The sequence below is a fragment of the Neovison vison genome, chromosome 3 (genome assembly GCF_020171115.1).
Source record: "Neovison vison isolate M4711 chromosome 3, ASM_NN_V1, whole genome shotgun sequence".
NCBI classification, from domain to species: Eukaryota; Metazoa; Chordata; class Mammalia; order Carnivora; family Mustelidae; genus Neogale; species Neogale vison.
The window spans coordinates 21,187,289-21,213,693 of NC_058093.1; the positions used below are offsets into that span (position 1 = coordinate 21,187,289).

The following is a 26,405-nucleotide window of genomic DNA, read 5'->3' on the forward strand; positions in this document are numbered from 1 at the left end:
TTCCCATCTTATTCACTTAAAAAAAATTTTTTTTAAGATTTATTTATTTATTTGACAGAGAGAGATCACAAGTAGGCAGAGAAGCAGGCAGAGAGGGGAAAAGCAGGCTTGCTACTGAGCAGAGAACCTGATGTGGGGCTCGATCCCAGGACCCTGAGACCAGGGCCGGACCCGAAGGCAGAGGCTTAACCCACTAAGCCACCCAGGCGCCCCTAAAGATCTTATTTTTAAGTAATCTCCATACCCAACATGGGGCTTAAACTCACAGCCCCATAAGCAAGGGTTGTATGGTCTGTGGAGTGCACCAGCCAGCTAAGTGCTCCCTCATTTTCCATTTTAAATGATTACTTTGTTATTATTGTATTTATCATGACTTGAAATCTTCTTGTTTATTGATGTACTTCCTCCTTTATTTGCTGCAACTTATTTGTTTATGCACTTATTAGCAGGGATCTTGCCAGTTTCATTTGCCATCATATTTTTCAGTTTGGCTTACAGAAGACACAAAGTATTTGCTAGTTTTTTAATGAACCACTGTTCCAAAATAAAAGTCACTGTTTCGATACCTATAAAGTATACCAATATATTGAAACTAAAGGATGATGAGTTGGTCTGTGTTTGCCTATAAATGAAACTGGAATGAAATCTGCTGAAATCCCAGGTAGTAAATGGGAGAAGTGACCACATTCTCAGGTTGGGTGGGGCTGGGCAAATGCTCAGCTTGAGTCCTAGCAGTTCCAAGGCAACAAGGCAGAAAGATCCTGCTTCCACAAAGGCTACTCTTCATTCATCAGGGACCCTGCAGAAGCTTTTGTTTGAAGAAATGATGCCACTGCTTAAAAACAGGGTTAGTTAGGATAGGGTGGTAGAAAGCATTTACATTGTATATTTATCCTTCCCTTTCAAAGTCAATGTGCTGTAACTATTATTAATGTTATTATAAACAGTAATAGTAACATAACTGTTGCTCCCCCAATTTGAAAGCAATTATGCTTTTTTAGAATTTCAGGGAGAACCAAAAACCAAGATTTCTAGAGTCAGAAGATGGTTGCCTTTTAGCTATGTAAAAAATGAAAAGTTAAAACTTATGCTGGAGAATTTCAGAATCTTTGAATTCAAAGTTTTTCCTACTACTATATTAATTTCATATTTGATTTCTCTTCCTATAGAGAGAGCATATAAAAACATGTTTAGCATTTCCTCCCTTGCCAGGTTGCATTTCATCTTGAGTAGATTTAAAACCAGATTAGTTGTAATAGGATTCCAGGATGTGGGCAGACATCTACTTGTCATGGATGATATCTCTTGCAATCAGCTCCTTCATTATCTCGCTGGTACCACCATAGATTGTCTGAACTCGGGCATCCACATAAGCTCTAAATAAATCAGAAGATGACTGAATGAGTAAAGAAAAGACATTGGAAATTACAAGTTTTGTCTTACCATGTAACTATTGTTACTTTAAAGTGTTTATTTAATGAAATCCAAATAACAAAGTTCTTTATAAATTCCTTTTTTTGTTTACTACGTCATTCAACCTAGGTTTGTATGATTAGAAAAGTCTATTAAGATACTGATCATCTGTATAGCTTTGTTTTAGTTTGCTTGATGAGATTATAATTTCAAAATAACATTTATTCGTATGCTTCATTTGATTTAATTTTGTAAAACTTAGCCCATATAATAGCATTCTAAAAAAGGCTATGTCAGGTTTAGAATGGACAGAATGTCTTAATTTCTTGTTATCTTTAATGTTGCCTTAAAAAGTTGAAATCTACTGGTTTTATAAGAAACAAAAGAGAAAAGAATATACCTATTTCCTAATATCTCTTCAGATTCTCACCACCAAGGCTACATCAGGGGTATAAATTGATGCTTTAGAAAAGATTACTTCCCACAAAGTTAACAAGTAACTTATTTTCTGGAAATGGTTAATAGTCACTCACTCCAGTAATGTATGAGATTAAAATACTGAGTGCCTACATCTACTGCCACAAAAAAAAAAAAGGAGGAAAAAAGAATAAATGTTATGAGGAATTCACTTTTAATAGGAATGATAGCAACCATGATACTGTATACTTGTTTCTACCTATTCGCATCTCATTTTATCCTCTGACTTTATCCTCTCATATCCTTTAACCTTTATACTGGCATCAGGGAGGATAAATATTACTATAGTTTTGCACGTAAAGGAACTGTGGTACAGAGCAGTTATACATGTACTAATTAATGGCTGCTATTTAATGGTCACATAACATAATCGGCAGGCTGGAATGAGAATGTAGGTATCTTGCCACTGTGGCAAGTATCTTTTTTATTATTTCACAATATTTTCATTGGTCTGGGCATGCAGGATTAGTTATAAGCTTTGGACTTTCCTAGTAGGGAAATTCAATGGCATTTTTTTTTTCAAGCATAGAATTCTTTTGTTCTTATTTATTTTAAAAATTTTATTTATTTGAGAGAGAGAGCGCAAGCAAGAGCATGGTGGGGTGCAGAAGGAGTGTGAGAAGAAGTTTCTCCCCTCAGAGCAGGGAGCCTGAGGCAGGGCTCCATCCTAGGACCCCCGGATCCTAGGACCTGAGTCCAAGGCAGCCGCTTAACCGATGAAGTCACCCAGGCGTCCTTGTTTTTTGTTTTTAATTTAACACCTGAGACAAACTAAATGTGCCAGTTCTCTAGGAACATGACCAATTCTGGACTCTCCATTTATCATGGTACCTTGCAAACAGTGAGCACTCCGTAAATATTTACTGATTTAGTATATTAGAAAGGAATTTTAGAGTCTCAATACCTACTTTTTGATGAAACTTGAAATATGAAGACATTTGCATTTTCAAATATATTTTTTCTTTTGAACAGGTTCCATGGTTGCCCACAAAACCCAGCACTTGCATGTAGAGAGCCTACCTAGCATTTCAGTCTACTTCAGCAATGTTTTTAGATATTTTCAGACTGGGCTTTTTTTTTTTTTCCACATTAAGGAAGTTCCAATGGAGTAGGTAAAGACAGAGATCAGTAGACCTTTTATAGATTACTAATTAAATTGAGTCATCAACTAAAATTAACAGAGAAGGGCAGCAGAAGGAATGTTTAACCACACAGTGATGAAGCTCTGTATCCCCAGCAGTGCAGAGGAGTCTTAAAATGGCACAGCTCAACATGCCTCACTTCTCACAGACCCCAAGCCTAATGAGTAAGAGTGAAACAAGTTCACATGCTTACGACCAGTTATTTAAAAATAAATGAATAAAAAAAAGTGACAAAACAAAAAAGCAAAACAAACAACCCCAAACAAAACTCAAACACATACGCATACACACATGAATAAAACAGCTTAATCCAAGGATATAAGAAACACAATTAGAATGATTTTTTCCCCTCAAATCAAAGTCTGTGCCCTGCAACCACATACTGCCTAATGTGTCTAATCAGCTTTTTGATATTATCTACTGTTCTTTCTTCCTAACTTATGAAAAGTTCTTTTCTCATGTCTTTGGGGAAGAGAAATAGCAGTCTAGTTTAAAAGTTCATACTATCTTTGAACTAACAAACCAGCCAAGAAGGGGCTTAGTATTCCTAAAAGGAAATATAAGTCTCTCAAATTGAAACCAGGCATTTCAAGTAAGCCATCAAGCTAGAGTATTTGCTTGCTACTGACCTGAAGGAATGGCCTCTGAAAAAACAGAGAGCAAGACTTACTCTGCACTCTGATCTTGGGCCATATGGATGGGGGACTCGTCTTCACCTCATATGCCCTCTTTGGAACCTGAACTAGACTAGACAAACACTGAGCGAATACGTGTCTACATTTCCAGCAGAAGTTGTAATGGCACAGTCAAGTAGGAGAATATAGATATGCATTATGGTCTTACTTTCTTACCATTGAGAATATTGTGAATAAGATGCATTAATAGTGTGTGAGTAAAACATGAAAATGCACAAAAAAATTCCAATGATGATTTAATTTGTGCTAGCATAACTCAGTGTTTATTTCTGATTTCATGACTATACAAAGGTAAAAAAATAAATCTGCTTTTGATTAAGGCTCATTTGAAATAGTTCTGGAAGGATATACCAAAATCCAAGTCCAGGGATTAACCAAAAAAAAAATCTGTATCTATATCTAAATCAAGATATAGACATACATATACATATATATGAGTGTATGTATATATGTATACCTATGATTTAGCTACTTCATATCTACATTCCCAAAGAAAAGCTATTGCTGTTGCTGAGTTTTTATAAAAGGTCATAAATTATACATACCCTGTGATTAAAGCTTTCTGAACTGCCCCAATAGCTACAGAAAATTAGTAGATTATATCTAAGCTGGAGCTTCTGTTCTTAATGTAACTTAACTAAAATGTTTAATTTTCCTTATTAAAGACCATAAGTATATCAAATGTTTTCAATTATGTTTGCCAAAACAATAAATTTGAAAGTCAGTCTGAATACTAGTTTGATAGTTTTCCTCTTCAGATAGTCTGTATTTAGATTAAAATTAGAAGAGAAAAAGGTTTTAGAAGCCCATAGCATTCACATTCTCAGATCCAGAACTCAACTGGGCTTCTTTCCAGTTTCAGTTATAAAATGTCCTTGAGGGCACCTGGGTGGCTCAGTGGGTTGAGCCCCTGTCTTTGGCTCAGGTCATGATCTCGGGGGTTCTGGGATCGAGTCCCACATCAGGCTCTCTGCTCGGCAGGGAGCCTGCTTCCCTCTCTCTCTCTCTCTCTGCCTGCCTCTCTGCCTGCTTGTGATCTGTCTCTGTCAAATAAATAAATAAATAAAATTTTAAAAAAAAGGAAAAAAGAAATAAAATGTCCTTGAGAAAGTTTTATAAACTGAAAATTTTGCTAAATAAGAGAAAATTTTCTAGAGCAAAATGAATCATCAAATATTTAAGATATGAAAACTTAAGACTTTTCATATTTGTTTTTTTCTGAAGTGCCAATTTTTTTTTTTTAGTTCTATAAAGTTATATTTTAGGGATGCCTGGATGGTTCAGCAGTTGAATATCTCACTCTTGGTTTCAGCTCAGGTCATGATCTCAGGGTCATGAGATGAAGCCCAGTATCTGGCTCATGCTAACTTGAGATTCTCTCTTTCTCTGTCCCTGCCCTGCCGTTTGTGTGTGTGTGTGTGTGTGTGTGTGTGAGAGAGAGAGAGAGAGAGAGAGAGAATGAGAGCATGTGAACTCTCTACAATAAATAAGTAAAATCTTTAAAAAACAAAATGAAAATAAAAAGTGGTATTTTAAAAGAAGACATAAATAACTGACAGGTATATGAAAAAATGCTCACTGTCACCAATCATCAGTCAAACGCAAATCAAAACCACAATGAGATATCACCTCACACCTGTGAGGATGTCTATTAACAAAACAACAAAGGAAAACAGGTGTTTAAAAGAATGTGGAGAGGGGCACCTGGGTGGCTCAGTGGGTTAAAGCCTCTGCCTTGGCTCAGGTCATGATCCCAGGGTCCTGGGATCAGGCCCCACATCGGGGCCCTCTGCTCAGCAAGGAGCCTGCTTCCTCCTCTCTCTCTCTTTCTGCCTGCCTCTCTACCTACTTGTGATCTCTGTCAAATAAATAAATAAAAATCTTTAAAAAAAAAAAAAAAGAATGTGGAGAAATTGGAACCCTGCACACTGTTGGAGGGAATACAAAATGGGGCAGCTACTGTGGAAAACAGTATGGAGGGTCCTCAAAGAATTAAATAGAACTACCGGGACACCTGGGTGGCTCAGTTTGTAAAGCAGCTCCCTTCCGCTCAGGTCGTGATTCCAGGACCCTGGGATCAAGTCCCACATCCAGCTCCTGGCTCAGCAGAGAGCTCGCTTCTCCCTCCCACTCTGCCTGCTGCTCTACCTGCTTGTATTCTCTCTCTCTGTTAAATGAAGAAATAAAAACCTTTAAAAATTTCTTAAAAAAAAAAAAGAACTACCATATGATTTTTTAAAAATCCCACTTCTAGGTATTTATTGCAAAGAATTGAAATCAGGCCCTCCAAGGGATATTAGCATTCACATGTTCATTGCAGTATTATTCACAATAGCCGAGATGTGGAAACAACCTAATGTCTATGCACAGATGAATGGATAAAGAAAATGGAATGGAATAGTATTTAACCTTAAACCAGAAGGAAATTCTACAATAGGCGACAAGTTGGATGGACTTGAACATTCTGTTAAGTGAAATAAGCCAGTCACAGAAAGACACCTACTATGTGATTCCACCTCTATGAGGTATCTAAAATAGCAAAATTCATAGAATCACAGAAGAATGATGGTTGCCAGGAACAAAAGAAGGGGATAATGAGGAGTTATTAATCAATGGGCTTTAAGTTTCAGCTGAGCAAGATGAGTAGGCTTCAGAGGTCTGTAGTGCCATGTTGTACTATAGTTACCCGTTCAGTGTAGAGCACTTAAAAATTTGTGAAGAGGGTAGATCCGATGTTAAATATTCTTACCACAGGAAACTAAAATAATTAGTAGTCAATGCAAATTAAAGGAAGAATAATAATCTATTTTCTACCTGTTACATCAGCATAAGGTTTAAAAAACAATAACATTCACAGTTTAGGAAGATAAGCTGTCCTCAAACTTTTTTCATTTGGGTATGAGTTGCTACTAACTAGAGAAAATAATCTGGCAATGTATTAAAATTTAAAATATGTATACTTTTGAACTAGCAATACTACTTTTGGAATTCTGTCCTGTTATAATTAAAAACACTTGTATCTAAGACTAATGTTTAAAGGTGTTCTGTTGCAGCATTTATTGTCATAGTAAAAGAGTCAAAATAACCTGTATAATTATAGTTAACCAATAAAATACAGTATCATTCGACCATAAAGAAAGTGATATTAATCCTTCTGTATAATGATTCAAATAAAGCCATACTTTACTATTCTGTGTGCTTTCTTTAAAAAAGATAAAATCCTAAGTAGCAAGCTGATAACATGAAGCTGTTTCATCTGCTTGAACACACTCTGTAGTCAGATGACAAACACAAAGATTTCACATCTTTTTCCTCTACACTCAGTGTAGAAAGCACGGTAAAGAAATTTTCCTTTTTCTTTACATCATACTCACTTTGCAATTGGGTACTCCCACATGTATCCCCAACCTCCATGGAGCTGGACACAGTCATAAGCCACACGGTTTTGTAACTCAGATGCCCTAGATGACCGAAATAAAAAGCAAAATAGGAACATTTGAAATGGATTTTCACAAAGTGCTTCACAATCAGGAAAACAAATTATTTCTGTTTAAATACATACATTTATTAAACAATTACAATTAGACATATTAGCCAACCAGAGAAGATTGACAAATTATGTATGAAATAAAACTCTGGACAATTTTCACATAATGAATACTTTATTCACCAATTAGTTCTGGCTGGGTTTTTGGTAAGGCTAGAAATAAATGTGGAATGCATAGACTATTAGGTTTTGGCTACTTTAGGCCTGAAAAGGACAAAGTAAAAACCTGATTTTGGTCTAATTAATTTAGATTCTTTGTCTGATCCAAGTAACTAAATAATTATACAGCCCATCTATTTCCTTTTGCCTTGTAATATGTCTTTTTATCCAAAGACATCAATTCTACCTGAAGGTTACAATTCTGAATTTACAATTCTGAATTTATTTAATTCTGAAGGTTACAATACTGAATTTCAGTAACTGTGAAAAAAATTTTTTAGGGATTTTCAGTAATAAGTTGAAAGTAAAAGTAAGAACCTAAGTGTGAAGACTACTATTAAGGTACACATCATCATATAGAAAACTTGTTAAAGATTATTTGGGTATTATTATTCCCAAAGTATATGAAATACTTGAGAAATATTCTTGATCTATCATAATAATTTTAACTACCATTAAAATTCATAAGGTAACTGATGGAGATTTTATTCCTCTTAAGATAAAAACACAAGTTCAAAATGCTTTTCAACGTATTTTCTTTATTTTTTTCTTCTTAAAGTAATGCCTGCCCACAACGTGGGACTTGAACTCATGACCCTGAGATTAAGAGTCACATGCTCTACTGACTGAGCCAGCCAAGAGCTCCACCTATTTTTCAATAGTGGAAAACATAAAGTAAAAGTAAGCATAACCACATTTTCTCATTTAAAGTAATTTTTAACTCAAGTCACAGGACAGGTGAGGATATTCCTAATATAAGAGCAGCAATATAATGATTAACAGGTAGGGCTCAGGGGGCAGTCATGTTTGGAATTCTATACATTTTTGTATTTGGTAAGTATTTTAGTGAAATATTTACTGGGTTATAACTAGTTGCTTCCTCTGCTTCAATGTGAAGTAACAGTATGTCTTTAAACTTAGTGTTTTCAAAGATCAGTATGGTCAATAGCTACCTGAATATCTCCTTTTCTAAAATTATCTAAAAATATTTTACACTTTTTTCAACTGGTCAAAGAACTTGCTATAAACGTAAATGTCCAATGTCTCCCCCAAAGTACAAGTTCATAGTAATTTCACATCAACTTCAACCTGGCAGTTTTATTATTTTGGAATTATTACATAAAGAGCTATCCTGCATATTTCCTCATTCTATTTCTGATTGAACTGAACACAAGTTAATGAATAATGACAGGAATTTTTTTCTAGTTATTTTTGGGCTAATGAGATGTGGGAATGTTTGTTTTTAAAACAGGAAACCAAACCCATTTCCAAATCTGATTTAAACTATGTTCTTGCATCTTAAAATACAAGGAGTCTCTTTTCAATGAACTCACCTTTATTTACTTATTTATTTTTCAATTCATCTTTAATACCAGTGAAAAGTCTTTCCAAGACTTATAGGACATTTTCCCTTTCATTTAATAGAGCATGTGCAACATTTGATGAGATAATCAATTTTTCGGAAATTTTTCTTAGATCTAGACAACACTTTAGGGAAATGCAATCCAATCTACTCATTTCACAGATATCAAAATGTTGATCCAGAAAGAATTAAATTTAATTACAGTTATTTAATGAAAGAATTGGGATTCAATCTCAGGATTCTAAGTCTTACTATTCTTGTTTGGTCTCATTACAGGCCACTTGTCAGATAATTTGAAATTAAACTCGTACTTGAATGAACTAATCAGTCATCCTTCTTCAGTATCTTAATATCTTATTTTCAATAGCAAGCTAAAAGTTAAATCAACTTGAGTAATTTTTAGCACATTATATATAGGCTTAATGGGACCTTCCAGATATATTTTTTAAGTTGGTTCTTATTGTTAGTTTTTATTTTCACAGCCTTCTTCTTTTAAGACCCTCAAGGCTGAGTTTAAAGTTGGAAGAATTCCATAACAGTCTGTGCAAACACCACATTTTAATTATTGAAGCATGCATACCAATATTTCGCCATGGAGGCAGAGGCAGAATCCAGACGTTTCTTTTCATGCAGCTGGAGACAGCTGTCCACAAAAGCTCTGGTTACACAAATTTGTGTTTTTAACTCTGCTAGCTTATGTTGTACTGTCTTGAGTTTGAAGGAAATGAAAGGAAAAAAATTGAGCGTAAAAAAGAGCATATTTATAGTCACCTAGCATATCAAAAATTATATAATAGAAGATCTTTAGAGCAAAACAAAAGTGGAATTACCAGTTCTTTTTCTTCCTCCCAAAGAGGCATGTTAAACTAAATAGCTTAAATTTAAAACACAATATATTCATTGCTAGAAAAACCTGTACTAAAAGAGAAAAAAGAGAAAAATACATAAACAATATCTCATGTTTTAGATTTAAAAATTTAGACCATTTAGGGAAACTGCTTGAAAAACAGCATGGCTTTAATAGGTGAGCACCATCTGGTGGTATAGTCCTTTAATACAGCTGTTGAAAACACCCATTTTCCTCCAGAATCTAAATCCATGAAGAATTCGTGTTTTTCTTCTTTTTTATAAAGAATTTGTCTCTATTAATGAAATTAAGTATACACATTATTCTGCTTCTTTGTCTTGGAATAAAATAATAAAGTAACAAGCTGGAAGGACAATTTTAAAAATATTTATTAGACATTATTTTATATTGCAAAGTATTTAATCTGCATCTACAGAATGTAGAATAAAAGCAACAGAGCATGCAAGAGATCAAAGTCCAGTAGCCTCCAACTTCTTCCACATCTCTCCGCTATGTATATATCTCTGTGGATATCCCTACATATAGCTGGTCTCTAACTTGAACTGAATGGTCTGGAATGGCCAATGTGATATATTATACTTTCTCCTGCTGGCCACAGACAACCTATAGTAGCCTTTGAAGTCATTCTCTCTGTTCCCAAGTGTTTTTGACTGCTTTCACTTCAATCAAATTGTCTTTATTCCAGATTCTTGGCTCTCATACTTTGAATTCTGAGTTCACATCTGGTCTCCTTGGTGCACCAACTCTTGAACTTCCTTCAGGAAACTGGCTTGGATTTGACATATTAGCCTTCCACTTTGGGTAACCCCCTGAAATACCCCCATTCAAGTTGACCTCTTAGGTTCAAGGCCCAGCTATGGTCAGCTGGCTCTGTCTTCCTTGTGAAAATTCAGATAGAACAGAGTTTTGATCATTCTATAGAATTAATGAGTGAGATCTTTGCTGTGACTATTAAAAGGCATGGAAGTTAGTGACAGAGGTGGCACAGTTAAACTCAAACTAGAAATTAATGTGCCCTACCTATGCACTGGTAAGTTCAAAGCCATGACTGAGTCCCCAGAAGGAAGGCTTTAGGGACTAGATTCTCAAGAGAATGTTGGCTCTGCCATTCCTATCGGCTACGGCAATTCTCAAACTACAAAAGCGAGCCTTTTAGCATCATTGTGATGGGGACAATTGGGGTACTTTCTATTTCCAGAAAAGAGTAGAAAAGGAACATAACTAAGACCCAGGACCAGGCAAGATCTGAGTGTCAGGAGGAACAGGCACTACGAGGAAGAGATTCCTCAGAGGTGTACCAATGGAACTACCATTCCAATGAAAAACCCAATTGACTGCCTTTCCCTTGGCCTTACTCCACCCTATTCTAGAAACAGACAATATGACTGGCACCTAATGGTTCCAAAACCAAGCAGTAGGAAGGTTGGCATCACACTTTTCCCACCTCAGTATCATGGCTTCTGATTCAGAACATGCTGGGTCACATCAAAACCTTCTTCCCTTCTCACTCTTTCCCTTACGTTGTTTATCTCCCTTTCTATTCATTTATATTTAATTGCACCAAACCTCTACCATCTAATCAACACAAAGTTTCCTACTTCTACACCACACATCCAAGATTACTCACAGAAAACTTAAAGATGGAAGAAATGGAAAAAAGTGGGGAAAAAAATGTTCTATACATTGAAAACAGATGAGTATATATTCCCTTAAGCCTATTCCTGGTTTAGTTCAATGACACTTATTTTCAATGGAAAATAAGCAAGAATCTGACAATTCTTTTTTTTTCTTTTTAAATTTATTTTTATTTGAGAGAGAGAGAATGCATGTGCTCATGCAGGGGTAAGGGACAGAGGGACAGGGAAAGAATCCCAAGCAGACTCGCTACTGGGAGCAAAGCCCAATGTGGGGCTTGATCCCACTGACCCTGAGATCATGACCCAAGACAAAATCAAAAGTCAGAGGCCCAACTGACTGAGCCACGCAGGTACCCTGACAATCTGACAATTCTTAAGATACTTTTGCTCTTTCCCCACTGTAATGGCACACTTGAGAATTTATGCTCTATTTACAATGTGAGAGAATCAGGATCTCTAAGCCCAATTCCCTCACCTGAGAGCTATTTCTCTAGGAATGCTGGGAGCTTCCAGAATCTGAAGTTAAATTTCAGATCAGGATGTGCTCATTTAGAACTCTTGCTTTAATCCATTTAGTGAAGTCCACAGGTTTGAAGAAATGAATGCCTCCAAGAATACATAATTTACTCTCTGGGGGATAAAGAGATTAAATATTTGTATATTCTTGGCATCACATTGTCCTGGCTCTTCATTGCAGACATTGCCTCGGGCTTTCAGAAATTATTCTGTAATGGATGGTGGCTAATAACTATACCACGCATTATTAGCAAGGTGCTTCTTGTAATTGATCAACACACTTGTAGCAATATTTTCAAGCATTCATTAATAATTGCTAATAGATAATACTGCAGCTAGCATTTAAAAAGAAAATCCTCAAAACTTACTGAGTGAATCAGAGTATCTTTCAGAGTTCTGAATGACATAACCCTTTGAATCATAGAATTATGGAACCTGGAATACACTTTGGAGAGGTTACCTAGGCCATATTCCATTTAAACAACACAGAGTATGAATGAAAGGAAATGAAAATCCTATAATTGCCACTGAAGTATGATAGGTCTCCATCCTAAAAAGAATATGATTTTTTGGTGGAATATAGCTAAATGGCAGAGAGGCCCCAATGTTCAAAATTCAAGAATAACATAGAGAAAATAAGGAAACTGAATAGTTAAATGATCATTAAGATGACACTTGGCTAGGTATAATATGATGTTTAAAGGTCTTCTATTTCATTTTAATAACTAGAATAATAGTGTACCCGGCTCCAGGATAGGAGGTATAGGCAATATATTAGTTGTTCATCTTCTTTGAATACATTCTAAGACTGAACACAAATATATTATTCAAAGATACTTATTGCAATAAAACAGAAAGATTAGACGAAATATTTCAGAAATCTGGGAGGTGCCTGGGTGACTTGGTCGTTAAGCATCTGCCTTTGGCTCAGGTCATGATCCCAGGGCCTGGGGATTGAGCCCTGCACAGGGCTGCTTGCTCAACTGGGGTCTGCTTCTCTCCCTCAGACTCCCCCTGCTTGTGTTCCCTCTCTCACTGTCTCTCTGTCTCTGTCAAATAAATAAATGAAATCTTAAAGAAAAGAAATATCTCAGAAATCTAAGAACATACACGTATTTACTTAGAAAACCATACTACAGGTAGTCCTAGTATACTGGTAGAAGTGATGCTACTGCCATCTAGTGACATTTTGGTAAACTACCTTTGAAAGGAGGCAATAAAATCCTTTTCAAATCCTTTTAAAAAGATTGAAACGATCTTTATTTTTTTCTATCAAAATATATGTATTTATTTATCATATATATTAATAAAATACATATATTACAAACTTTGTTTTTTCTATGGGAAAATATTATGCCAATTTCCTATTCCTTCAAGGTCCAATGTCAAATCAGACTTAACATTCTGAATTACAGACAATCTGGGTAATATCATAGTCATCTTTGTTGTAATTTAATATGAGTTCCATAAAAGGAGATGTAGATTTCCAAGGAGATGGAAATTATTTGGTTCACTTTTAATTTTGTAATTCTTAAAAATATTTTATTTATATATTATGTTGGAGAGAGAGAGGGAGAGAGAGAGAGAGAGCACAAACAGGGGGAGCAACAGGCAGAGAGAGAAGCAGGTTCCCCGCTGAGCAAGGAGTCTGACGTGGGGCTCCATCCCAGGACCCCAGGACCATGATCGGAGCCGAAGGCAGATGCTTAACTGACTGTGCCACCCAGACATTCCCATTTTTTGAATTTTTAAAAAAGATTTGTTTATTTCAGAGAGAAAGAGAGCATGTGTACAGGGTGGGGAGGGCCAGAGAGAGAGGGGGAGTCTTAAGCAAACTCTGTGCTCAGCACAGAGCCTGATGCAGGGCTTGAGCTCAAGATCCTGAGTTGAAACCCAGAATCAAACACTTAACCAACTATGCATGTGGTTTTCATGCTTATTAATACAACATTCATTCTGCAGCCCATAGATTAAGGAGAAATTCTGACTTTCAAGTTGTGTTATTTAAGGAATACATTTCATAAGGCTGTAGCTGCCATAGACAGTGATGTCCTCTGCTGGATCTGGGCAAAGTAAAGTGAAAACCCTCTCCAAAGAATCCACCACTCCAAAGGTCATTAAGAACATTCAAGAATCATAGGAAGAGGCTGAAATACCAACATGAGTGGGAGTTTTTGAAGAAGTTGATTCCAACCTTCCTGGATGACTTTGAAGGATTCAGGACTTCAGTGGACAAAGTGACTGTGGATGTGGTGGGAACAGCAAGAGAACTAGAATCAGAAGTGGAGCCGGAAGATAGGACTGCACTGGCGCTATCCTACAATAAACCTTAACAGATGAGGAGTTGCTTCTTACGGATGAACGAAAAAAGTGGTTGTTCTGGAGATGGAATCTACTGGTAAAGATGCTGAGAAGACTGTGGAAATGACAACAAAAGATACAGATTTTTACATAAACTTAGTTAATAAAACAGCAGCAGGGTTTGAGAGGACTGATTACCATTTTGAAAGAAGTTCTGCTGTGGGTAAAACGTAGGCAAAAAGTATTATATGCGACAGAGAAATCGTTCGTTAAAGGAAGAGTCCATTGATGTGGCAAAGTTCATTGTCTTTTAAAAAATTGTTTTTTTTTTATTATTGTTATTAACATATAATGTGTTATTTGTTTCAGGGGTACCGGTCTGTGATTCATCATTCTTACACAATGCACAGCGCTCACAAAACATACAGTTCCTTGTTGTCTTAAAAAAAGGCATAGCCTTCAGCAGCCACCACCCTGACTGGTCAGCAGCCATCAACACTGAGGCAAGACCCTCCATCAGCAAAGAGAATACCACTTGCTGAAGACTAGATGATGGCTAGCATTTTTAGCAATATATATTTTTAAAGATTTTATTTATGTATTTGACAGAGAGAGCAAGCGGGTGTGAGAGAGCACAAGCAGGAGGAATGGCAGAGGCAGAGGGAGAAGCAGGCTCCCCCCTGAGCAGGGAGCCTGATGCGGGACTCGATCTCAGGGCCCTGGGATCATGATCTGAGCCAAAGGCAGACGCTTAACTAACTGAGCCACCCAGGCACCCCAATGAAGTATTTTTTAATAAAGGTATACACACCTTTTTTAAAAAAAAATATTTATGTATTTCTTTGAGAGAGAGAGAGAGAGGGAAAGAGCGCATATGCAGGGGGAAGGAGCAGAGGGCGAGGGAGAAAGAGTCTTCAGCAGACTCCACACTGAGCCTAGAACCCCACACGGGGTTAGATCTCATGACCCTAAGATCAGACCTTAGCCAAAACCAAGAGTCAGATGCTTAACTAACTGACTGTGCCACCCAGCTGTCCCGCATGTCGTACACCTTTTAGACACGATGCTATTGCACACTTAATAGACATAGTATAGTGTAAAGATATGCACTGGGAAACCAAAAACTTCATTAGGCTTGCTTAATTGCAATATCCTGGAACAGAACTGGCAGTATTTTCTAGGTATGCCTATAAAGTACTTTGAAAAGTTCAGAAAGTCACAGAGTAATATTTCACATTGGGAGGAATCCATAATATGTATTTTTAGAATCATACCTATCAAATTATATTTCAGCATACAACCTTACAAGGCAGTCAGTACATATTTGTTCAGAGAAACAAAAAGGAATAAATTATGAATATCACTATTTCTCAAAGGGAGATTATTGGCATTTTGAGTGAGACAATTAGTTGCTCTCCAAATCTATCTCTGAATTACAGGACATTTAACAATACTGGCCTCCAAAATATCAAATACCAAACACCATCCTCCCCTTTGCTGTGTACTCTACTTCCTGACGGTTCTAAATGCCTGCGGGAAGAAGACAAACACTAAGAATCACTGCAATGTGTGAATTAATGATACATAAACGAAAAGGAGTATAAAATATAAAATCCTTACTTTAAAGGAAATCGCAATTTAGGCAAGTCAAACCATACCATTTTAATAAGTTCTTTTCTAAAGTGTCTCATTTTAGATTCAGATTCAGAACAAGTATTCTTAGATCTGTTATGTCAATAAGAAAGAATATAAAGAAGTGTTTTCAGAATGGAAAAAGTTGACTTTTTTTCTTTTCTCAGATCAAGTGAAGATTTTATTTATTTATTTGAGAAAGAGTGAAAGCGATCAGAGGCAGAGAAAGAAGCAGACTCACAGCTGAGCGGGACAGCCCAATGTGGGGCTAGATCCAAGAACCCTGGGATCATGACCTGAGCCGAAGGCAGATGCTTAACCAACTGAGCCACCCAGAGGCCCTGGAAAACATTCACTTGATGAACACACAGGTAGCAAATAATTCTCAAAATGGCCTGAGGTAGGTCCAGACCGGGAGCCAGAATTTGATGAAAAGGTTCCCTTCATTGGAACAGAATGGAGGAAGACACTTGGTAAGGGAAAAATACTAAACTTTAGGGAGTGTTTACTTTGCCAGGCAATATTCTGAGCACTCTGGGTGAACCATCTAATCCTCACAGCAATTCTACAAGACAGGTTACAGATATTTTTCACATTTTGCAAGTAAGAAAATGCTTTGGAGAGTGATCATACAACCTGACGAGACCACAGAGATCCAAGTAGTTGAGCCTAGGATTAATCACGCCTGAAGTCAATTTCTGTAATGCTGGTCCTAAAAGCCTACCAGTGTTTCATTTTTGCCTTGCCCTTTACAAAGCCCATCATCTAACAGGTCATTCCACTTCAAATTCTTTAAGTAGATTTCCAATTCCACATTTTTTGCTGATAAAATGTTCAATCAATTTTATGACTTCCTTGTTTATAAACTGTTCATTTAAGAAGAAACTAGGGTCTAATATTTGATTGGCATGGTCAGTGATTATGGGCACTATATGTTGAGTTCTTTGGCAAATACCTTTAACTTCCTTGCAAAACGCAGCCTTAAACAATCATCCACCTACTCTGTGCTTGATCCTGGATAGCTAAACCCTTCCAGTAAATCTAATACACAAAGAAGCAGAAGGTACCACTAAAAACCCATTATCATTAACCTCACTGGAGTCCTCAACACTGCCAACAGCCTTACTATATTTTTCAAGTTAGTTCAGTCTCTCTGTTTGAAGGGGTATTTCAAATCTTCCTCTCCATGGACACTTCCATGCCCCATTTACTCAGCTGATCTTCAAGAACTGAGTTGCCCTATATTACTTAAGGGAAATGAAAGCCTTCATAAAAGAGCTTTTTTGATCTTCTACCAACAGAGGTAAGTATCTGAATGAACCCCTACCTGTCCTTTCTATCAATGAAGGAAACATCTCTGCTGTGGGGGTGGGAAGGCTTATCTTTCCATGTGCTTTGGCATCCACATCCTAATACTTTCTCAAATATCAGACCCAATTGATTATCTCCTTCATATCTACAATCTTTCTCTCTTAACTAAATCCTTTCTCTAGGTATTAAAATGCGCTTCCAGCATTTTCAACATAATAATAACAAAAACTTAATAATCTCCAAATATGTCACTTGATCCCAAAATTCTGCCCCCCCATTCTCTTCTTACTCCCTAGTAACCATCCTTCTTTTAACTACCATTCACAACCAAACTCAGGAAAGAGTTGTCTGCTATGAGTACCTTTACGTCCTCATTTCCATTTATTCTTCGACCCACTCTGGTCTGGCACCATTGCACTCCGGTCCATTAATGGCTCTTAAGAAATAACTTCCCTACCACTATGTCCAGTGGACAGTCTTTTTAAATTAATTATTATTTTTAATTTAAATTTAATTAACATAGAATATATTATTTGTTTCACGGGTACAGGTCTGTGATTCATCTGTCGTATATAATACCCAGTGCTCATTACAACACATATCCTCCCCAATGTCCATCACCCAGTTACACCATCCCTCCATCTCCCTCCCCTCCAACAGCCCTCCCTTTGTTTCCTATGATTAAGCATCTCTTATGGTTTGTCTCCCTCTCTACTTTCATCTTCTTTCATTTTTTCCTCTCTTCCCCTATGATCCTCTGCCTTGTTTCTTAAATTCCACATATCAGTGAGATCATATGATAATTATTTCTCTGATTGATTTATTTCACTTAGCATAGTACCCTCTAGTCCCACCCATGTCATTGCAAATGGCAAGATCTCATCTTTTTGATGGCTGCATAATATTCCTGTGTGTGTGTGTGTGTGTGTGTGTGTGTGTGTGTATCACATTCATTCCATTATCCATCTATCACATCTTTATCCATTCATCTTCCAATGGGCACTCTTGACCTTCGTCTTAGTTTCCCTCTAAGTGTCATTGGCCCCACTCCTGCTTACTTGAAATCTTTCCTCTTAGCTTCTGGAACACTACTTGCTTATTTGCTTTTTTCTTTCTAGCCATTCATTCTCTGTTGTCTTTGAAAGTTCATCTCCTCCTACTCTACCTGTAAATCCTATATTTTTCACAGGACTCTGTCCTAGAACCTCTTCTTGTCTTATTCTCTACTTTTTCCCTCAGCGGTCTCACCCACCTCCATGGATTCTAATACTACCTCTATGAGAATTACTCCATATTTATATTTAGATTGATCTCACTTAATACTAAACTATGATGACAAGCTTACCTGCATTTGTGCAACTGTTTTCCCAAAAATTTTTCTTTCTTTAACGTAAGTCCTGGTTTCTTCAAACATGAATTCACAGGCTGAAACTGCTAAGTCAGCAATCACTAGCCTTTCCTAGAACCCAAAATTAGGTCTTAAGCATCATTCTAATTCCTCAAGTGATTTTCACATGATTTCAATGATAATAAATCTCATAGTCTTTATGAAACTCCTAAAAATTAATCTCTTACTTCTACAAGAAAATGTTCACACAGAGATTTATAAGAATATTTTGACATCTTCATAATAATTCTCTAAAACAAATCCTTTATTTTTATAAATGACTGTACTTACTATCTATAGATACATACATAATTTATTTCATTCCTTCTCATCACTCATCAATGAGAAGAGAAATATGAAATTGTTGATTTTTATTGATCTCTGCACATTAATGTCCTAATTGGTCTGTGAAAATCAACATCTCAAAGGGTACAGGTTAAATTCTATTAGTGCAAAAGTATCCACAGCCAGTTTAAATCCATCTTGCTGGTGATTTCTTTATTCTATTTCTATGGCAGTGTTTCTAGCCTTGTCCCCAATTTCATGTTCAGCCCAGGCTGAGGCAGTTAGTAGGCATATGCACCTATGCTCATATGCTAGTATGTGAGACTCAGTGACACTCAGCTAGCATCCTCCAAAAACACAGAGGTGAGGGCTGACCTTATGGGGTATGAACTCAACAACTTTCCCCTTTGATTCTCAGGTATTACAAAAAATCCTGCCACATGTTTTGGCTGACCATTCCTTATAAGGAGCTAAGAATTCTTGACTTGTAGTTAAGAAGCTAAAATCATTCTAAGAGGGTATCATAGTCATGAAATACATAATCTCCCCACTCACCTATAAGCTTTGATCAGATATCCCTGAGTTTAGTTATCTACTTATCTAGCCTACAAAACTCAGGTGTTTTTTGTTGTTGTTGTTTTTTACAACTTTAAGTTATACTCAAATGACTGACTATATCATAAGTTTTATATATGTGAATTTCCATAGTTCTATGTTATAGCATTTGACTTCATTAGCTAATCAAAAGATGGAATCTTTAATAATTCTGACCATTGGAAGCTCTTTCATGAGGTAATAGAAGCCTTTATTCTCTTCTCCAATTAGGGCACTTGCTGGCAACCGGACATCTTCAAAGAATAATTCTGCAGTATCCTAATGGATCACAAAATTAAGTACAGAATTATTTCACTCAAGTCTCCCAACACACCAATGAGGTAATGATTATTTTCATTTAAGAAAATAAAAAGAAGAACAAAAACTAGAAGCCAAGTTGGAGTGGTTAATATTACAATGTGGAAGTGGTAAACCAGGTATGCAAACCCAGATTCACCTGATTCCAAAAACTGGTGGCTTTCTCACAACATACTGTCATTCTAGCTCCAATCTTGTCCAGTTCCAGATGTACCAAGAGCTAAAGGTTTCTAATGCAAAGTAAAACATGTTTTTCTTTTTTGATGATGAAAAAATTACCAGATAATTACCAAATAATAAAAAATATTTTCTCCTCTTATTTCATAAATTTTCTTCAATCAGTTTAGTAGGTCTATCAACATATAATTAATTTTCCCATTAATGAAACAGATATTCAAAATACCTTGATTCACTTCTGCTGCTGAATAACAGAAAGAGATACAGTTAGATAAATGAAATAAATCTCTCTTAACATTTCTGAAAAGTGTATTTTAGGAATTTTGCATAAGAAGATATGATTTGATATACATACATCAAAATTATAGAACTACATAGTTCTATTAAGTCATAATGGAGTAAGCTCAATTATTTATAATTAATAATTTATAGTATGACTTACCTGGGCTTTTTGTCCCATTTTTTGTAGCTTTTTTCCCTTGATAAATCCTTTCATTCCATTTTCCACCAGAAAAAGGCTAATGCCATGGGCAGGAGAGAGAGCTTCACGATTGGTGACTGTCACTACAATCACAATGTCACTCAGCCACCCATTGGAGATGAATACCTGCAAACCCCAAATATACTGTGATGTTCCACAATGAATCAGATCCATGTATAATTTATGATTGGAAGAAAGTATATTTAAAAAAAAAGTATATTCAAGAAGACTAAATCAGACAAGACACATTTTATGCCTCTCTTTGTATACTAGCCAAGGATCTGCAGTGTTAAAACCTATAGAAGGTTATTAAAGAGCACAAGGAAAACAGCCCAATACTTCAAAGAAAGAACCCAGTGCATTTTCATTCCACAACTAATACTGTAAATAATAATGAACAGAGCTTATTATGTCCTTTCCAAATTAAAACAGGATTTTCTATAAAATTGATAAAATGACAAACTTTATTTATTTGAGAGAGAAAGAATGAGACAGAAAGAGCACAAGACAGGTGAGGGGCACAGAGTGAAACAGACTCCCCACTGAACAGGGACACTCCAGCCCTGCCTCCCCCAATGTGGAACTCAATCCTAGGACTCTAGGATCATGACCTGAGCTGAAGGCAGTCACTTAACCAACTGAGCTACCCTGGTGCCCGATAAACTGTATTTTAGAAAGAAGCTGCAGATGAGAAAAGGGAATCTGTTTTAAATGACACTATACTATTAAAGAACAATTATATTCTAAAATCCACAGTGCTATACATACAAAATAATGGGAAATAAGCTACTGATATGAGCCTTGTCTACACGATAGCAAGTGAAGGGGGACATGGTTATATGTTGACACAATAATCAAAGACCCTCTTTGTACATCTCTCTGTATAAGGAGATCCTTGAGGGAAGGGACTATTTCCTACTCATATACTTACCATTAGTGCCTAGAATAGCATTTGGCATATAGAAGGCCTTCAAGGATCTTTGTTGGCTAAATGAGAAAAATGTATTCCTGAAAATAAATTCTATACACTATGGCAAAACTACTTTTTCTACAGTGTTGCTCCATTACATCACTTGTTCAAAAACCTTTCAGGCCTCCCAGTTTCATACCTTTTTAAGATAATAATGGCCATCTGTGTAGTTGCCACAGCTGAATTGCCCACAGTGCCTTTTTTTGTTTTGATTTGTGCCTATATGCTCTAAATCCAGGCCTCAGACATATACCAACAGACATTACTATACATAAAGACAAACAATGGAATGAAAGGAAAGAAGGAACTATTTATAGGGCAAAACTGTTCACTTAATGTTGATTTCAATTTGGTAAAATTGAATGGAGTTCTTCAACAGTTTTTCTTGGCCATAATTGTGGAAAAGTGTTAATAGATTCTGAACCATTTCTGCAACAGTCTGACAGAACGTAAGTATTTCCACCATGACTGATCTCCTTTTCTTATAAAATTATAACAGAATTCTCTCTGTAAAAAAGGCTTTCTCAATTTCTTCCCTAATCATAACAGTCAAAATTTTTAATAGGGTGGTATCCCTAATGAGTACCATCATTTTATATTTTTTTATTTTCGTATTTTATTTTCTGGTATAACAGAAATTGTAGATATCATTATATTAAAATTGTCATTGTAGATGTTATGTAGATAGTGTATTGTGATAAAGAAAAGGAAAAAAAAATCCTCCATGAGTCCATCATACAAATGGCATTATGAATTTCCTTTCTGGTCTTTTTTCTTTTAACATAGTTGAAATTTATAGGCATTTTCACTTAAATGTTAATATGATCTCTTCACTTAATGTAATTATTTTTCTATACCATTAAAAACTTCATATTGATGCTTTAATAGGTACATATTGGGTCATCTTATTGATGTACTATATTTACTTACTTATTCCTTTACTTTTGCTTCCTTTCAATTTTTTGTTATGTCTAATAGAGATCTGGAAGCAGTCAGTGGTGTTATCTTGGGTGGTTCACACAGAAGACCTGCTTAGAAAGCTGGAGTCAGGGGCGTCTGGGTGGCTCAATGGGTTAAAGCCTCTGCTTTCAGCTCAGGTCATGATCCCAGGGTCCTGGGATTGAGCCCTGCAGGGAGCCTGTTTCCCCCTCTCTCTCTGCCTGCCTCACTGCCTACTTGTGATCTCTGTCTGTCAAATAAATAAATAAAATATTTAAAAAAAAAAAAAAGAAAGAAAGAAAGCTGGAGTCATAGGAGAAAGGGTTCCCATTTCACTTTTGACCAAATATCCTAGTCTTCTGTGGCCCTCTGTGGGCAGAGGTAAGTGATCATATACTAGAATCAGGACATATTTATTATCTTTCTTAGGATGAATAGTTTAGACTAAAATTCTTAAAGTATGTTTGGGAAAACACCAGTGACTCAAGATAATCTATGAAGAGAATTTCCTAGGGCATAAGACATACTGTATCCGACTTTTAGGGGTTCACAATGCATATCAGCATATCAAAGGACGAGAAGTTGCACACATTTTCTGAATTTATCTGACACCACAGATACTGTTTTTCAGTATAACAACTATGAAACTAGATTAGGAATGGTCTTTAGAACTGCGCTACTCCAAAAGTGTTGCTCTGACCAATGTGAGCCCACAAACTGTTCTTAGTCCTTGACAGTGTAAGTACAGAAATCAAGAGTGTTTACAAAATCTTACAGTGATTTGACAGAGTATAACACTTAAACTTGTGATTTTGTAAGTGCGAGTTATTAATCTAAAACGAATTAGAATTTTTTTCAAAAATTTCAAAGAAAACAAACATATTTAGTTCTTCAACAGGCTTTGAAACAATTTTCGGAAAGACCTCCTTAATGTGAAAGATAAACATCTTTCCTTCACTTAACTCTCAACCAGCAATAAATATTTACTGAGTTTATACCAGACACAGCTTTAGGGAAACAAAATCCTCTGCCGTCAGTAATATTAGATTCTAAGGGATGTATTTACTCCTAAGCCTGTCTGTAACCTTAATTGGAGGGCTTTCCAGTTTTACCTGGGTTGATGTGACTCTCAGATTGAAGAACTCTCAAATTCTATGAAATTCTTTCTTGACGAAAACCTTTTGAAACTCTTCTTGGTATTTGTAAGAAAATCTTATCTCTGGGGCGCCTGGGTGGCTCAGTGGTTAAAGCCTCTGCCTTTGGCTCAGGTCATGATCCCAGGGTCCTGGGATTGAGCCCCGCATTGGGCTCTCTGCTCAGCAGGGAGCCTGCTTCCTCCTCTCTCTCTGCCTGCCTCTCTGCCTACTTGTGATCTCTGTCAAATAAATAAATAAAATCTTTAAAAAAAAAAAAGAAAATCTTGTCTCCAATTTTTCATGAATATCAAGTTTATTAATCATTGTTTGTCTCATATTTGGACAATACAAGCCTTTCCCCTCTCTTTTGTGGCTTGAGAAGTGGTATTTGGAAGCTAAAACATTGCCATATTAGTGAGGAGAGTATGACAAACGGAACATAGAAGAGGCACAGATCTCATGTAATACAAATGTTGCAAAATTCCTACAAGACAAAACTTGAATAAAAATTCTTCTCCTGAGTCCATAGATCTGAGAGAATCAACAATGAGTAAGCATTAAGACAGTTACTCTTGGCATGACTGAGGAGAGAAGGGCTGTGGAAGCCTCTCTTTACATACCTTGCTTCCATTGAGGATCCAGTCACTTCCATCCTTTTTGGCATTTGTTCTTATTCCTTGCAAATCACTACAATTGGAAAAAAAAAGTGAAGAATAATGAAAAGAAATTCATTAGTTGGTTAAAAACTGCATTTTCAAACAGATCTTACATAAGTATGTCTATAATGTGATAATTCAAACTGTTTATACCATGATAGAAACTGACTTCTAATATTAGAAATTTCATACAAATGCACTGAAAAATCACATCTGGTGTATCATTTTCTAAGCCAATTATACAAATGTATATGATTAAGATTACATAAACTAGCCAGCTTTTATAGAGCATAAAAATTCCAAGTAGCATTCAAGACCTCCAGATTAGACTCAGATGACATTTTAAAGCCCACTATATTTGAGATTATTTGCCACCACGTACCTGCCTGCCTCCATTCACCTTGGGTCCTTCCCCTATCTCTGCTGATCAAAACTTAGCTCTTCAATCACTTCTCGGCCTTTTGGCTAAGATCAAGTGTAAAACTTAGCTATTTAAAAGACTATGTCTCAAATGCTTCCTCTAACAAGCCTGCTCTAAAAGCAGAATAGATTTTTTTTAATATAAAATAAACAAATGTTCACAATTGAAATATGAGAGGCATAGACAATATTCCAGACCAAAAAAAAAAAAAAATTGAAAACAATTTTATCTCCTGGAATGAACATTTCTAAAGATACAAACTTCCATCATTTTTTCAATGGAAACAGATACACACATGTATGTATTTTTATAAAATTATATGCTTTTGACCTCCAAATAAGATCTAATGCTTTTCCATAAGATCATTTATATCATCAGCATAGAATTACATTGTATAGATTTATCATGATTTTTTAAAAACAATCTATTTGGGTAGTTTCCAATTTTTTGTAAATATCCTACAAAAATAACATCATGTATAAAGAATCTACATCACTTATCCTAATCCTTGGAACCTGTGAAGTGTTACCTTATATAGAATAAGGGTTTTGCAGAAGAGATTAATTTAAGGATCTCAAGATGGGGAGATTATTTTGGGTTATCTGATGGAGGGACCTTAAACGCAAATGTGCCTGTGAAAGAGAGGCAAACAGAGATTAAACACACAGAGGAGGAGGAGCAATGTTACCACCGAAGCAGGTTGGAATGATAAGATAACAAGGCCAGGAATGGTGTCAGACACCAGGAAATGGAAGAGGCAAGGAATGGATTCTGCCCTACAACATCTAGAGGAAGTGTAGCCCTACTGATACCTTGATTTGGGCCAATTTATACTAATTTTGGACACCTGGACCTCAGAACTGTGAAAGAATGAATTTCTGTCTTGTTAAGGCACCAAGTTTGGGGTAATTTGTTATGGAAACCAAAGGAAAAGAACACATTCTCTTACAGCATTTATCTTGTATTTCATTGACTAATTAAAAAGATCTTCTCTTTCTTGCCTACCCTACTTTATCAGACTCAAACCTTCTGAGGAAAGGCTGTAGATCAAGCTTATATGCCCTTCACATAGCATACTGAATATATTTGAATATATTTGAATATAACAGGCACTCAAATGGGACACTTGGGTGGCTTGGACGGTTAGGCTTCTGCCTCCAGCTGAGGTCATGATCCCAGGGTCCTAGGATAGAGTTCCGTGTTAGGCTTCTTGCTCACCAGGGAGCCTGCTTCTCCTTCTGCCTGACTCACCCCCTGCTTGTGCTCTCTCTCTCTGTCTGACAAATAAATAAATAGGTCTCAGGCTGCTATCCTTCAAAAGGCCTGATTATAAGTTTGGCTTTTGGTTGGTATCTATGAATTTGGCAGGAGGGTTCCCACCATTCCCAGATCAGAGAAGAGTAATGCACTATGTACCTAAACTGTTTGAACAAATAATGATTTATGTTAAACACTTGTTTGCTTTTTGGCATCTCAACTCTTGCCACATGCCGGACAAACTATCTATGTGATCAACTTCCAATAAAATTCTGGGTACTGAATGTCTAATAACCTACCCCGGTGGATAACATTTCATAAGTATTCTCAGAACTTGTCACTAAAGGAATTAAACACGTCCTGTGGAACTCCATTAAAAGAGAGCTCTTGGAAGCTGCTCCTGATTTTCTATGAATTTCAGTCCTTGAGGCTTTTAGTTTTACTGATTCTGTTTTGTATTCTTTCACTGAAATAAATTACAGTGAATACAATTAGAAGCTGAATCCTGTGACTTCTAGCAACTCACTGAACCTGGAGGTGATCCTGGGGACACCAGACATTGGAAACAAGGCCACCTGTTTGAAAGATGAGTTAAATGACCTAAAACTTTTAATTTGGTTTTCAGTAAAAGGAGAGATGATTATAAAGAACACTTTAAAGCTGCATGCTATTGTATTCTAACATAATTTTCATCATAAGTCAATATGAAATATTAGTTCCTAA

At 36.3% G+C, this 26,405-nt stretch overlaps 1 protein-coding gene across 3 annotated transcripts in view; it reads right to left on the reverse strand.

Moving 5' to 3' along the window:
• Positions 1 to 509: 509 nt before the first annotated feature.
• ACADL (acyl-CoA dehydrogenase long chain) overlaps positions 510 to 26,405 on the reverse strand; it is a 38,831-nt gene continuing 12,935 nt past the window's right edge. For all 3 annotated transcript variants that reach the window (XM_044241514.1, XM_044241515.1, XM_044241516.1), the window contains 7 exons: positions 23,969 to 24,035; positions 20,265 to 20,429; positions 19,505 to 19,606; positions 18,407 to 18,520; positions 9,377 to 9,504; positions 7,102 to 7,188; positions 510 to 1,376 (listed from right to left, as the gene is read on the reverse strand). In XM_044241514.1, the coding sequence (XP_044097449.1) occupies positions 1,283 to 1,376; positions 7,102 to 7,188; positions 9,377 to 9,504; positions 18,407 to 18,520; positions 19,505 to 19,606; positions 20,265 to 20,429; positions 23,969 to 24,035 (757 nt within the window). In that variant the 3' untranslated portion in view covers positions 510 to 1,282. The remainder of the gene's footprint in view (positions 1,377 to 7,101; positions 7,189 to 9,376; positions 9,505 to 18,406; positions 18,521 to 19,504; positions 19,607 to 20,264; positions 20,430 to 23,968; positions 24,036 to 26,405) is intronic.